The sequence below is a fragment of the Anthonomus grandis genome, chromosome 7 (assembly GCF_022605725.1).
Source record: "Anthonomus grandis grandis chromosome 7, icAntGran1.3, whole genome shotgun sequence".
Classification (NCBI taxonomy): Eukaryota; Metazoa; Arthropoda; class Insecta; order Coleoptera; family Curculionidae; genus Anthonomus; species Anthonomus grandis.
In genome coordinates, this window is record NC_065552.1 from 30128084 (window position 1) to 30143706 (window position 15623).

The 15623-nt window shown below is 31.5% G+C and overlaps 2 protein-coding genes across 4 annotated transcripts in view; one reads left to right on the forward strand and one right to left on the reverse strand.

Annotated features, from left to right (window-relative positions):
* LOC126738217 (WD repeat and FYVE domain-containing protein 3) overlaps positions 1–13887 on the forward strand; it is a 111763-nt gene extending 97876 nt beyond the window's left edge. The window contains exons 44-47 of the mRNA XM_050443437.1: positions 152–326; positions 3399–3654; positions 6738–6918; positions 9120–13887. Coding sequence (XP_050299394.1) covers positions 152–326; positions 3399–3654; positions 6738–6918; positions 9120–9233 — 726 coding nt within the window. The 3' untranslated portion in view covers positions 9234–13887. The remainder of the gene's footprint in view (positions 1–151; positions 327–3398; positions 3655–6737; positions 6919–9119) is intronic.
* A 270-nt stretch (positions 13888–14157) lies between these two features.
* Positions 14158–15623, reverse strand: part of LOC126738440 (uncharacterized) — a 60193-nt gene continuing 58727 nt past the window's right edge. For all 3 annotated transcript variants that reach the window (XM_050443792.1, XM_050443791.1, XM_050443790.1), the window contains 2 exons: positions 14660–14809; positions 14158–14468 (listed from right to left, as the gene is read on the reverse strand). In XM_050443792.1, the coding sequence (XP_050299749.1) occupies positions 14325–14468; positions 14660–14809 (294 nt within the window). In that variant the 3' untranslated portion in view covers positions 14158–14324. The remainder of the gene's footprint in view (positions 14469–14659; positions 14810–15623) is intronic.

Sequence of the window (15623 nt, forward strand, 5' to 3'; positions counted from 1 at the left end):
TGTTCATTGACTTTGTGAGTGAAGACGTAGTCATAGGTTTATTGCAACCTACCGAGAAAATTATTCCAAAGAAATTTCAACATTTGCAGAAAACGATATTTTTGTTTTTTTTATATTTTGCCTCTTTTATATTCTATATAATTTTATATAGATTGAAATGGTGATATCATGCGAAAGCAGCCTAAAAGAGTGGGAGCGTGAAAAACAAGAGGAAAAAGAAACATGCAGCGATGGTGAAGAACAGAGTAATAATTCTTCTAGCCCTGCTCCGGTAGCTCCTGTAAGGAGAAGAAGATCTAGGGTTCATGGAGGATTTAGGAGTGAAGGTAAAGACTATTTGTTTGAAAATCCTATTTAAAGAAAATGTGGTTTCTTAATGGCATTATCCAAGTATTCAACTCTTATAAGTTCTTCGTTAATGTAAACTATTCTCTCTAACCAAATGATTTTCTTTACCAGGCAGGTTATCTTGAACATTCCTCATAATTTTGTTTTTTCAGCTAATTTATAAAATTATGATAGATTATTTGTTGTGACCATGCCATATAAATAATATTGATTGCATTCAGAATGTTCATAGCAGAATTTTCTCGACCACTGTGAATACTTTTTATCAAATACAAGGTAAATACAGTCCAAAAGTTAATTAGATTTATTCCAGTTTATCTTAGTGTCTAAAATTTCGAAATATTACCGTAAAATGTCCACTTACTATCTGAAAATTCTGCTTACTTTCTGCAAATTTATTCACTTATTTATTTCATGTTACTTCTTACAATTGCAGAATAAGGAAAAGAAAGCTAGCGTTTGCAGGTGAAAATAAAAATAATTAAAAGGTACAAACTAATAGAATAAATCGTAAATGAATAGGTCATAATTAATGTCTACTTATTATTCTGTTTCATTATTTAGACATTTTAATTTATTACCTGGAAATTTCCATATATAAAAAATTATCAGTGTTCAAATTCGCCAAATATTAAAAGAACTATTTGTTTTTTGCCAACGTTTTGAATTATATCGAATTCACATTTTAAGCTCCAAAATAAACAGAAAAAGAGAAATTATTTAAAAAACCTACTTCTCGAGTCTTCTCGAGTTAAATAGAAAAAAATATACATATCTCAGGTACGTTCTCATATGTATATGTTATTCTTATACAGCAATAAATTCACTAGTTCATGTACTTTTTTTTTCTCAAAAAAATCCTTGGCGCGTCGATTAGTATTTTTAGTTCAATTTAGTTTAGTATTATAGTTTTAGTGCTCTTTTTTGTTGAAAACAAAGTTGTTTATAAATAGCAACCCTAATTTTTGATTACTTATTTCTAAGGAGCATATCGACTTATACAAAACTGCAAAATTTCAATTTTTGGGCCTGTAGCTTCCAAGATATGTAATTGTTATAATTTTTTTATTTGAAAATTTAAAACCGGGAAAAAATCTGGCATTTCATATTCGTATTTCATAATAGTATAAGTAGCCGATTTTAATATTGTAAAAAGACTTGTCTTAAGTGTAAAGTCTTTTACTTTGTAACTAATCATTATAAGTCAAATAATCGGATTTCAGTATATTTTTTTTATTTAAAGGCAAATGCAATGTCCTATTTAGCTGAACAGCACTAAGGCTAAAGTCTTAATGATGATTAGATATCAAGATAGAACAAGAACCCAAAAGGAGGTTACGGACTTATTTAAAAATATGTTTTCTGATTTAACACCGATATCGCAAGATAATATTGTAAGCAAAATTAAAAATCAGTTTTGGGAAAATAGTCACGTTAGAAAAACAACTCTTTCTTATAAATCTGTGCTCAAGAAAAATCCCAAAAATAATGTGTTATTATCTGTTCAAGAAAATTACATAACATATCCGCTACACAAAAAGTGAGTCAGTCTTTAGTAGTAAGGGTTCTAAAGGCACAGGAATTTCATCTCTTTAAACTAGCAATTCTCCAGGAATTCAATGAAGAGGATGCAAATAGACGAATCGAATTTTGCGAACAATTTATGAAATTACTACAGAATAATACTGTTAAAACAGAAAATTTCAACGTTTATACTGAACGGAGAAGTAAATCGACAAAACTACCGTTATTGGGCACTAGAAAAACCATGTTGGATGAAGCAAAGCCACACTCAACACCCAGTGAAAGTGAATGTTTAAGCGGGAATTGTAGGCCAGCAAGTTATAGGCTCAATTTTTTTTTAAGAAAATTTAATTGGAGAAACATATATACAGTTTTAAAAATAGAAGCTAATATAGAACAAATAGAAGCTGATATGCCAAATAGGAACATCTGGTTTCAAGAAGATGGTGGGCGCCTTCTCATTTTGCATGTCCTACATACATATATTGATAAAAGAGGACCATTTGAATGGCCACCAAGATCTTCCGATCTACCTGCTTCAGATTTTTTCCTACGGGGATATTTAATTTCAAAGTTTATGTGTTCAAGCCTGCAAACATTGAGGAGTTGAAAAACGAAATAAGACATGAGTGTAGATTAGTTTCTCCAGCAGTTATAAGAAACGTTCAAAATGAATTTCAAGTACCTTTAGGATATTGCCAAATATTAAATGGGCTATATTTTGAACACTTATAAGGAGAAAAATATTTAAGTACATTTTTGTTTTTCTTGAAAACAAGGTGTTTTAATTATCTCGTAAGTCATAAAAAACCTGAAATTTTTAGGTTTTGTATAAGTCGATGACTGCTTAATTTATTTCAAGTTACAGACTCAAACCTGTGATAATATGTGGTTTTTTTCTATTTTTAACGCGAGAAACCTATTACTTTGGCAAGTGTTTTTTTAGTTAATGTCTTATCATTGCTGATACACCCATTACTAACACACCATTTTTTATGTCAGCTTTCTACTATAGAACCCTGAAGATGAGTTAAATATAATTCGAAATGTGGGTAAGAAACACATAGTTTTCCTTAGTACTTGACTAATTTACCCACAAAATATTTATAAAATTGAATATGTAAAAATTATTAATCAAAACTATTTATAAAAATGTCCATTTACTACTCGGAACGTCCAATTATTATTTGGAAACTCCCACTTGTTACTTTGCTTGAAATTCTGACATACTATCTGGTAGTTTCTACTTAGTTTCTAAAAATTTCCCCGCATTGTCTTCTCATATTATGCTGGAAAAAGATTTTGGGGAATAACCCGACTGGGTAATATATAGAGTCCAGTAACCTAATGAATACATATACCAAATTTTTTTATTATTCTATATGGTTGTTCTATATGAAAATTTGCTTAGTTTTATACGAAAAATGTTAGTATCTGTTTAATAATATTTAGTTCGTAGTCTGAGTTCTTTATAGACGAGCGGTTATTAAAAATGAACAAAAAAAAAATGTTTGTTCGATTTAAAGGTGGTCAAAGTACAGAGAGCGGTGGCAGTTTAGAAATTGAAGACGCTTCGGGCCTGAGAACGAGCAAATCGGACACGAGCCTCACCGATTCGTTTGTCATCGTCGAAACGCAAAAGAAGAATCCGATGAAGACACTTCGCGAGGGCTTTAAATGGCAACGGCAATTAGTGTTCCGAAGCAAACTAACGATGCACACCGCTTACGATAGAAAAGACAATACTGAACCGGCGTCCATTTCTGCTTTGGCGGTTTCAAAGTAAGCTAAAACAAAATACACTGCGCACCAAAATTAACGCATAATCTTAGAAATTTAAATTTTTTTAATGTTTGTTTTTGTCCTTCCAGATCATTTTTTGTCTTTCTAGTTAAATTTATAAATAATTATTATAGTATAATAAATCACATAATTTTATTAGAAAATATATAAATTGTGACATAAAAAAAAATCAGTAACGAATATTTCCTCCTTTGGCGTTTATAACGGCTTGACAACGATCCCTCATACTGATAATTGGGATCCTTATTTGATTGTCTATTTGACTCCAAATTTCTATCAATTTCAAATAAAGGTTATTCAAGTTGTTTGGGGATCTTGACAACTGTCTCAATAATCGTCTCCCATGATATCCCATAGGTGCTCTATTAAATTCATATCCGGCTTCTGGGTGACCAATCCATGATAGCGATTTGGACTTTTTCAAGGTACGCCTGTACTACCCTTGTCTCGTATGGTCGAGCATTATTTATTTATTTATAAACGGGCAAAGCCCAACTACAATTCTGTTAAACTTTTACATTCACAATAGTAATACATAATATAGGTAATATACAGAAATACAGAAAATCATTAAGTAATAATAATTACCAATATCTAACCTAAGCTTACTAAAACTTGGCGCAGCAATTTGTTATAAGTTTTAAAAAAGTCAATATCATGATGTTGGTTTGCTAATCTCATTGTTCTAAATATTAAGACCATAGTTAGTACTGTGGATTGGGTAATGAAAGCTATCAGTGGCTCTAGTTGTTCTTAGTGGAGCATGAATGTTGATTTTTTGAAGTAGCTCTGAAGCTCCAGATTTTTCATGTAGGATATTGTAAAAAGTAATATCCCTCCTCTTATGGCGGCTAATGATGGGAACCATATATTATGTAGCATATCAAGTATATCTGCATCATTGTAATTATCCACTATATATTATATTATATTCAATTTATATGCAATTTGTTTTAAAAATTTGTGTTCAACTAGTTGAAGAGCATCAATAAGTAGCCTATAGAAAGGAGACCACACACCGAAAGCATACTCCAGATTAAGACGGACCAGGGCACAGTAGAGTGTTTTTAAAGTAGCAATACTTGTGAAATCTTGAGTACATCTCCTAACAAAACCAAGCATGCAGAAAGCTTTATTGATAGCACTATCTAAGTGAACATTGTAAGCTTGTATCGAAAGTGACACCCAAATTCTTAAAAAGAAGAGCTCTTTCAAGGGTATAGCGACCGATCTTGTACTCGAAATTAATAGTATTTCTAGAACGACAAAAGGTCATTATTTTACATTTAGCTGCGTTAAGTTCCATACCATTTCCTTCACACCAAACTACCAAATTATTTAGATCACATTGTTTTTTTATCGTATAAACAAATAATGAACACTAGGAGTCGAAAAATAAAGAACAATATGTTTTGTAGTGCCGATATCGAAATAAATTAAAGAATTTGTAATGGTAGGTATAAACATTCTTAAACGAAGTGGTATGAGGCGATGAATGCAATCTGTTTTAAAATTAGATATTACATTACATTTCATTTATTTGTGAGGTTAAGTCACGATTTTGAAAAGAAAAATTAGAGATTTATGTAGAATTTTATAAGGAACACAAAAATTGTAAAAGAAATAGTTACCATTTAAAATTTTAGAGGTAGGTGCACTGGATGGAGGTCAGGGGATTGAAAATAACACGACAACAAATGCCTTAAAAATTGTCCCTCTTGATATGTAAATTAACGTGTTTCGCCTAATTTTCATACTATCGTTGGTAGAGGCAATATTAAATGCTGTTCGTCTTCAAATTGTCACCCTTTATAAGTTTTTTATTCTTATGTTTATTTACCTCCAAATGCTAATTTATCGAAAATAATTTAACGTACTGACTGATAATATATTCAATCCATTCAGAACTTTGAAATCTGATTAGGTGAGCATGTTTGCATATCAATAAATGATTGAATCTTTCGTGCCTCACCTCTCTCTTGGTTCCCCGTCAGAGTCGTACTGGATAATATCTAGTAGTAAAAATCTATTGATTAAAACGTATAGTGAAAATCTGATAAAATTTAGAGGGTGTCCCTTTTACAATATAAATTGGTAAAGAACAAAAAACCATATATACAGGTTAGGGAATCGATCATTATGCAACGCGCAAGCATGTATTTCATGCACTCTGCTACTTGCCTGCCCTACTACCATTGCTACTGCTGCTGTTATAAAAAAAAGCATCTAAATTTATAGTAAGCATCTAAATTTGGATCAGGAATTTTTAAAATATTTTTCTGGTGCAGTTTTTACACACAACAGTGTTATAGCCCAAATGAAATCGTAATCTCTTTCGCTAAACAATAAGTTAACCTATCATAAAAAGCCATTTCGTACTTCCAAAATAGTTTCTGGTGACATAGACTTGGTCAACAATTTTCTCTCGTAACTCCTCTAAATTTGTTAGTCTACTAAACTCGTATTTGTAAATGGTGTCCTTAAGATAACCCCAAGAATTAAGAGATTTAGAAGGCCATTAATTATTAAATGTCCCACCAGTAATAGTAAAAAAAAAATATTTGTTAAAAATTCTTTTATCATAACCGCATTATAAGCAGCCGTGTTGTTGAAAATAGACCGAACCCAGGTCTAAATTAGGGAGAACCAATATCGAACACTGGAAGGATTGTATGTCTCATGTAATGAAAAAGGAGATTTTACAGAATCCAACACCTCATAAACTTCTACTTTTTTAAATCCTCTGTAGAACACTCTGTGATTTAATTAATTTAAAAAACTAACAAAACGAACATTTTTGCTAGCGTTTTGGAGAGGCCAACATACTTGGCAAAACATTATCTATTTTAAAAACATTCATACATTTATTTATTGTTAGTCATGAAATAGTCCATACTTGCAGTGAAGTCGAGGTTTAAGGTAAAAATAAAATCCGGGTTTAAGGGAAAAAATGGAGGGAGACTGTAGCATGTTCATTTTACCTTAATTTATTTATTTAACGCGAGAAATCAACCACAATAAAATACCAAGATTAGTAATATGTCTTTATTTGTAATTGATAGGGAACATCGTTCGTTGTACGTGGGCGACACCAGAGGGCGCGTATTTTCATGGTCAGTAAGCGACGTTGTCGGCAGAACGGCCGACCATTGGCTGAAAGATGAAGTTGCCGAAAACTGTGCTAGTTGTTCAGTTAGATTTACAATTTATGAAAGGAGGCACCATTGTAGGAATTGTGGACAGGTAAGAGTTTTTGTTTAATAATACAAATATTTGTTCTTTTGCAACAATCATAATCATGATTTGGAAAAATTGTGAGACTCACTTATAACACCATTTAAAATTGATTGCTATTGATTTTTTTTTAGGTCCTGTAGCCCATTTTCCCAATTTTTTAAATAACAAATCCCTAGTATCCACGAGCCTTTTTTAAATCAATAAATAAATATCGCAACCACTATCTTTCCCCTATCCAATGCTTGTAATGGTGGCAATAAAATCGATAGTTCTAGTGAGCGTGCTACTATTTTTAATAAAACTATACTGGTACTAATCAAGCAACGTATTATCATAAATAAAAGACATAAACCTCCTTTTAATACCTTTCTCCAAGACTGTTGATAAAGTGTTTATTATGGTAATTGGTCGGCAGTTGTTCATTTGCTCTTTTTTACCAAATTTAAAATAATTTTTAACTGTCGAGGAAACTTGCCAGCATTAAAAACATTATTTATTAAATTTAAAAATATGCCTGTAACATAATCTTTTATACTAAGTAAATCTAATACTGTTAATTCATCGTTATCTGAGTTACGTTTTTATTCTAATCAAATTTCACAGTTTGCATTGGCTGCTTCAAAATTTATCAGAGCATTACTAACAATAATTTCATCAAAACTTAAGTCATGCATAACTTTTGAATTTCATCGTTTTACTCATTGACTCATTGTTTCTTTCACCTGTGAAAAGTTTAGATTTAAGTTATCAATTATTTCTGTTTATGTTTTTAATAATTTTTGCATTTATATTTAAAAAGTCAATTTGACTGTTGCTAGATTTATTGTTAAAAAAACTATTGACAAATTTCCATTGCTTTTTTTTGACTTGTATCAGTGCCACCATCCCATTACTGTTTTTATATTTTGTGATTCAGTGATACATACATACATTTTATGATTCTCTTTTGGCTTAAATATCTTACTATTATACTACAATAACTTTGAACCTAGATTTAATGACACTAGATTAATTATGCTTTGGTTATTTTTGACGTATAACCTTTTCTTAAAAAAATAATGCCCTCATTAATCCATATAATCATGATCTTACTTAAATTTTGTTTTGTCAAGTCATGATTTAAATAAAATTTGATTTTTTCGATATAGCCAAAGTTCTTTGAATACGTATCTTTTTTTCGATATGTTTTTTGACTACTTTGTTTTCAAAACAAACTTTTATTGGGCGATTCTTTGATCGCTCCTTGCCTAACCGATACCCTGTAAGACCCTTATTTCCTATTGGTACATCCACTACGTCTCATATTTTTTTAATCATAAGTTGCCTCTTTAATGGAATTTCCAGTGTGTATAGTAAGTAACATTGTTGTCCAGTTTACTTTCCTCCTTTTTTTACTATTTTTTTTTACACTGACTAATTCGGCTTGCATTATTGCATTTATTTTTACCGAGTCTTAATATTTTGCAAACAACCTATTGTATTTTTCATCTGTTTCATCTAATTTTGCCATCACATCCGCCAGTGTGTGGTTTCTTTTTCAATTTTTTTGTCTGCTTGCTTACATGTATTACAGTACCAGAGTTGCTTAGACTTACTAGCTTCAACATAGGCTTTGGAAAGTGGTGCGCATATGTTTCCATATATTGCACTTTTAATAAACCTTCATCATCATGAGACACTTGTTCGTCACAAATACTGCATGCTTTTAGGTTCGCTACTGCCGAACCTGGAACCTTGGCAACATTAGCGTCAAACTCTGTTGAAAATATAATCTTCGCAAAACTCGGCTGATTTATTAATTATTTATAACACGATTTTTGGATCACAAACATTTTTGTCTTTATTTGTACTAATAAATAGAGTTGACAAATCAAAACCATAGGTGTGCACGCTATTGCCAAATCAACACACAATTAAAACAAATTTACGCTTCACTGGTAGCAAAAATTGTACTGAATGCATAAGAATAACTTAATATAATAAATGTAATGAGGTATGTTCAGAAGATTATCAGACAAATAATGCCTTTCATTCCTTATCTTCTAGACCATTTTGATATGTGTATTTTGAATTTAAGAAAGTAATTTTTGCTGGGTTCTATAATTTTAAATCTTTCAGCTCTATCTATGTTTTGCCTTGTTTAAAATACTTAGGCTTATGTTATTCTGATATCAAAAAATTAATGATTACTTGTTTGTAATTTTCAGGTGTTTTGTTCGAGATGTTCCCGCTTCGAAAGCGAAATTTCTAGATTGCGAATTTTAAAGCCGGTGAGGGTTTGTCAAACTTGCTACGCCACACTTAAAGGTGATCACTCTTAATTTTCGATGTTTGTAACCATACCACATTTGGTGCCCTATTTGTACAATTCTTGATGATTAAATATTGTGATTGTACAATCATTGATAAATAAAAGGGCAAACAAACTAGTACAATAATAGACATAGAGTCACCCCCTCCTTATGAGCAGTGTATTATTAACTAGCTAATAAATAAGTGTTGCTTCAATATTACTTTCGTTATAAAATAGGCGCAGATTAATTTTTTTTGTATATTATGTTTCTTAAGAATAATTTTTAGCGTAAAGAGTATATTGAGTATTATTAAGAAGTTTCTTATTAGTTGTAAAAATTAGAAACAAAAAAAACATATTAATATATTTTGTAGCGATGAAAAGTGTCGTTAATGTAATAGTTATGATACATTATATACATATTATACATACGTAAAATAATATTAAATATCAATAATTATATGAATTAATATTGTTAACTGGGTGTGCCACGAGGAATTTCTTTTAAATCCCAAAATTGTTATTTTCATATATCCGCCAGTGAATAATTGAGTTGACTAATTCTTAAAGGGGCTAAGTGATAAAGTATTGAGGAAAATAACAAATATTATTTATATTTTAAATTCCTGAAGTTCTTTTTGAACTCCATTATTTTTTTAATAATATGATTTGGTCAAAGGTGTAAGTTACTTAAATCAATGCATTCTTCCTTTCAGAAATGTATTTTTTTTAATGGAAATACTTATTGTAATATTTGGGTTATCTTAAAATGTTATATTATTATTGTAATTTTAAAGTTAAAAATGATCTGTCGAAGTCTAATGGTTGGAACCTTTAGTTTGACACTCAAATTACGAGACAGTTTTACCGCAAACCAAAACTCTTTATTAATTAATAATTGAAGACCTTGGTGCAAGAACCGGGCAAGTCCACATTTCGTAAATGTTGGGAAAATGAAAAAAACTTTACTATCTGAAAATAAATTTAAGTAAATACATAAATTAATTGAATTGAATGAAAAGAGTCTTATAAAAATCTTGATAAGCGGCTGGGACATATTTTTGGACCAAACTCTTGCAATCCTTTACTTTTTTATCGTTTATTAATAGAAAATTTTTATAACAATTTTCGGTTGGCATTAATACCTGACTTCGTGGGTCGGTCTCGATCAGAGTAAAAGTTAAAAAAATAGTAAGTCCAGCAGAGGCTGAGCATTGAATAAAGCTATTATTTCTATGTGGAAATTGCAAACTTCTCCTTGTTAGTGCCCTTAAATCCTTTGAATAGGGCTTTAAAATGTTCTGTGTGATTATAAATCATTTTTTGATTGACGTTTATCACCTTGAAGTTTTTAGATGTTTAACTAGGTTTCTCCATTCTTCTGCATTGTATATTCTTTCCCTCTTTCTTTTATTTTTTTCAATTAACCCGAAGGAACGGTCACAGGGCAGAAAACTATGTCCTGGCTCTGGATATTGATGGACCACCTGGGTAATATTATTTAACTCTATGTTAGTTAAAGTGTATAAATATTTTACGAGAGTTTGGTTTTTATTCTGCGCAAAAGCATTATCAGAGAATATATTTAGCTCTGTAACTTCCAGAGGAAAATAAGTTTGGATATAATGTTGTAAAAAGCTGATAACTTCATTGGAACCTTTCTTTCCAGTAGCTTCATCATACATATAGAATAAGGCATTTCCACAATGGAATACATCTCCGGCTGGTATATGCGGAAGTGGCAAATTTTGTTGGTAGTCAAAGCATAACGTCTCCACATTGGGATTCTCCTTGGCAAGTGCACTTTTTTGTTTAAGATTTGTGTAAAATACTTCTGCCTTACTTAAATGGACGGTCTTCTCAGTTTGCAAAGCTACTTTGTTTTCATTATTAGCCTCCCCAGTTATTTGGTTAACTAAGCGATCGCAGGTTTGGCATGTGTCGGACCGGGGCACACCAAAGCTGATATTATAGTTCGATGTAAAGTGGCGGTAGTAAAAGTCATATGTGGCCTCTGGTTGACATTGTTCGCCGCTGGCAAGACATTGATAAACAGCTGGCTCATGTTTTTTTAGATACATCATATGCATCTATGAAATATTCATATCTGAAGGTAAGTAGTACTTCCCATCATTTTTTTCTCGTCTATAGTGAGAACTTCTGGGGAAACTTTTTATGTGGTTATCTATTTGCGTTTTTATTTGACAGGGTATTTTATTAGGACGATTTTCGTGCTTTCCTCTCTTATCAGCTGACGGTGTTATGTTTTTCGTTAAACGAGAAGCTAATCGGTCCACTCGATGTTTGGTGATGCCATGAATGGCCATAAAAGCTTTCCTGCACACTTGATATTCTTCCGAGCCCACTCGTATCTGCAAAAAAAAATGAACGAGGTAGTTCTCTAGTATTTGTAGTGTGAGCAATATTATGGAGAGTATGGAAACATGTATCCAAAGAGGTTCTAAATTTACTGTATATATAAATAAAAATAGAAAAAATGTTTGATAAATCTTAATATCGTAAAATCTATTTAAATTTTGCAGTTTTACCTACCTTATATGTATGAGAAACAGATTTTTGCGTTCCTTTACCGGTCCTTGGACGTTTACGGGCTATCAGTTTTGACGAGATTAGCCCTGCTAAATATAAGTCTTGTTTCTCCTCATCTGCTAGTTTATTAAAAGTTTCTAAAACCGATTGTCTGGTTTGCTGAGATATATTTAAGAAGCACCGTCGTGGACAAACACAATCACTTCCGACCACTCTTTTCGGCACGACTTTTTTAGCAGTATTTACGTATTCATCTCCACTAGCCCTTGAAATTTTACGAACATTTCTGGCCCATTCATGTTCACGCCTTGGACGTTTTCGACCTTTTTTAACGTTTTCTGCCTTTTGTGGTTGTTTCCGGATACGTAATTTAGTTTTACGTATCCCCCTATGTGTTCCAGGTTCACCTGCTTCAGTTGGAACATATTCACTTCCCGAGCTTTGAAAATGTCCCGACTCTGAATCTTGCTCCGACATGGCCTATTTAAAATCTAGACACGTACTTAAAGATAATAAGTACTAAAGATAAACAATAAATTAACTAACGATGAACGAGCCAAAAGCATACTAAGCCGGTTAAAGCGGCGCAACGGTTCCAGCTGTGTCACATTCTCACGCAAGCAAGTCCCCACCACTATACGAAATTTGGTGCAATAATCAGGCAAGTCCTGGACTTGCCTGTTTCTTGATCCAAATCGGTTAAACGGGCAAGTCCTTTGCCTTTATATCTTTCACTATATGCCAGGGACTTGCCTGATTCTTGCACCAAAAGACACGCAATTTTAATTTATATGGGTTGATATGTTTAACTCATTTTATGAGGAAAATGGACTTGCCCGGTTCTTGCACCAAGGTCTTCAATTATTATGCCTAAGTTAAACTCATTCATTAAAAAGTTAAACCCCAGAATTTAGTTTTTTTTTTTTGCAATAAACGCTAATATTTGACTAAAGTAATTAAGTTATATAAAATTAAAGTAATTAAGTTATCATATTAGAGGAAAAATGGCAGAAACTGCACTTGGGTCCTTTAAGAAATGATCGATTAAGTGGTACTAGTGTCGGCTAATTGTCTTGATATTTTTTGAACAATTTTATTTACATTCTGGTAATGGGCTATATCGTAGGACAGAAACATGGTCCATAGAAAACGTCTAGGGACCATAACTGCTGGAATACTATTTTGTTTTTACTAATTTCATGTATGGATCATTGCGCTCGATTCTAAAGAGAGCTAATTTTTAAGTAAATCTATATATTAAAGATTTAAGCGACTTCTAAAGTTATCTTGATTCAAGTATTTGCATTGGGAGCCTTTAAGTCTTGACAGGACTGGTCTTAATATTTAACAAATTTTACGGTTTTCCAGGCAGTTACGGTTTTAAAAACGTCTTTGGTAGATCCTGTATAACTGTAAGGTTAATTTAAATATTGTTATTTTAAATTGGATTCTCGAAATACATTATATTTATATTGAATTAAACAAAAATATATGCAGGGTGCCTGAAATTAAGTCTGCACTGATGCTCACTTCTTTATTCTTGAAGATTGTCAAAGATGGTTTAATTAGAAAAGTTGTTCTGTTTCACTCTGTTACATTGCACTTTGAAGATATTATTAAATACATATCTTTTTTTATGGAACAGTTTATAAATGATTAGACTAGTTAACAGCAAATCCTTTTTTTAAATAAAAACTGGTAAAATGTTTAAAAAACACTTTCTTTCTCAAATTAAAAATAACAAAATTATAAATCAGTTTTTACTATTTTTAGGAGTTTTTAATTTTTCGGTTACTGATGGGTTATTGTTAAAACAAATCCAAGTAAAAGGAAAAAAAAACACCTGAGGTAAAATAGAAAAAGAATATACGAACAGTACAGACATAATTACAGACATCCTGTATAAGTTTATTGCTTGCCTTTTATCGGTATGCTAATAAACTCTTTAAATCTTTTACGTGCAATATTTTCTTGTATTATTTATTATTATTGTATTCTAGTTTTATTGTAACCGTATTATAAATTTGTGTGTGATATTATTGAGATCTTTTTTTTGTTATTGTTGATATCTATAATTTAACTTATTTTATACAATTTTTAATTTGAATATATATCATATTCTTTTTACCTGATATTGGTGTATCAATTACCTATTTATTTCCTGGTTATCGAATATCTAAGATACCAATTATCATTGGTACCATTTCGCATAGGAGAGAACAATTTTGAATGATGTGGAAGAACCTTTAGTTGGTTTATTCAATGTCACTTATAACCATTGTCGACTTACGATTAAACCAGTGTATAAATATCACATATATAGTGATAAATCCAACAGTGTATTTTTGCGTCCCAATACTTAATCTCAAATTTTATATTATGTAAAAGAAGAAAACACAGTATTCTCTTCAATAATTATTTTTTTCCTTATATTAAATAATATCTTATATTACATTATATTCGAATTTTTGAATTAAATAAGCATCGTCATGAATTTTTCTGATAAATTAATTAATACAGTAATATCACTATTTAGGCTCGACTAATAACTAAAATTCATAGAATCATATCAATTCTCCGCATTGCTTTTTTTATTAGGACAGTCTTCTTTCGATTTGATTCGTTTTACAAATATACACACCGGCCCACGAACTATGCGCAGTAAGTCGATTATTTCATTAGTCTGCATATGTTCCACGTCCTCGTCGTTTACCTAAAAAACAAAAATAACAGGTAATTTTTGTATGAAAAAATATCAGTATTAAAAAATTAAAATGAAAAAAAAAATACAAAATAATATTTTCCATTTATTTTTGCCATAACCATAAGAATAATGTTGGGTAAAGGGAAATTAACTTTAAAATGTTAATGGAAACTTTAACATTTTAAAGTTAATTATATTACCTTAATAATTCGATCCCCTGGCTTAATTCTTCCGTCCCTTGCTGCGACTGAGCCAGCATAAACTGCGCTGACGTAGGTCACTCCTGCCGCTCCTTGCAGGCTGAAACCTAGTCTACTATTCCATCCTCTGTTCATTTCTATTGCGAGAATCTATAAAGAATTAATAAGCAACTTTAATTGGTCTGAAGATTTATAAGGTCTGAAGCAATTATCACACAGAAAAGTGATACCTAGTAGTATCTTCAGATTATCGGGAGAGAATTAACTTTGTCATAACGAAAAATTGTTTTTTTTTCATTTGTGGAAAGGTTCAGACTTAGTCGACAACAGCGTAAAAATCTTGTTCAAGATATGGGTCCGGCCATCACGAATAATATACTGATTGCCCTCATTACGGAAACTGCTTATTGCTCTACATTCGTTTGGAAACAGACGATAATACCATGAAGTATGTGAGATGCATAAAGTGTCAAAAATGATCGCATGCAGATATGCCGACAAAGTTGCTGCTGCTGTAAAACAAAATAAAATTTGAAACATTAATTGAATGACCCGACAATATAGCAAACGTGATAGAACGGCTTCATAATTTAGTAGGCTTTCCTAAGATTTGTGGAGCTGTAGATGGAATCCTCATAAATATCGATGCTCGAGTAACGAACCTGTTCGTCATGGGAAGCATTCCATCGACTGCATGGCCGTATATGGTCTGACTTAAGATTTTATTATAATAGTAACCGTTCTCTGTTTCGTAAAATAAAAAACGGTTGAAGATCTCATATAAAAGCTGTCATTCTTGAAGATTCCGCTTATCCTTTGCGTCAATGGTTAATTCCACCAACGATTCCTATGGCTATCCGATGAACCCAGCGCAGACCCATTCAATAGAGGTTATTGTTACACCACGAATCGCGTTGCCAAATAAATAAATTTTCTTTTAGGAACAAAATGTACAAGTGTAGAA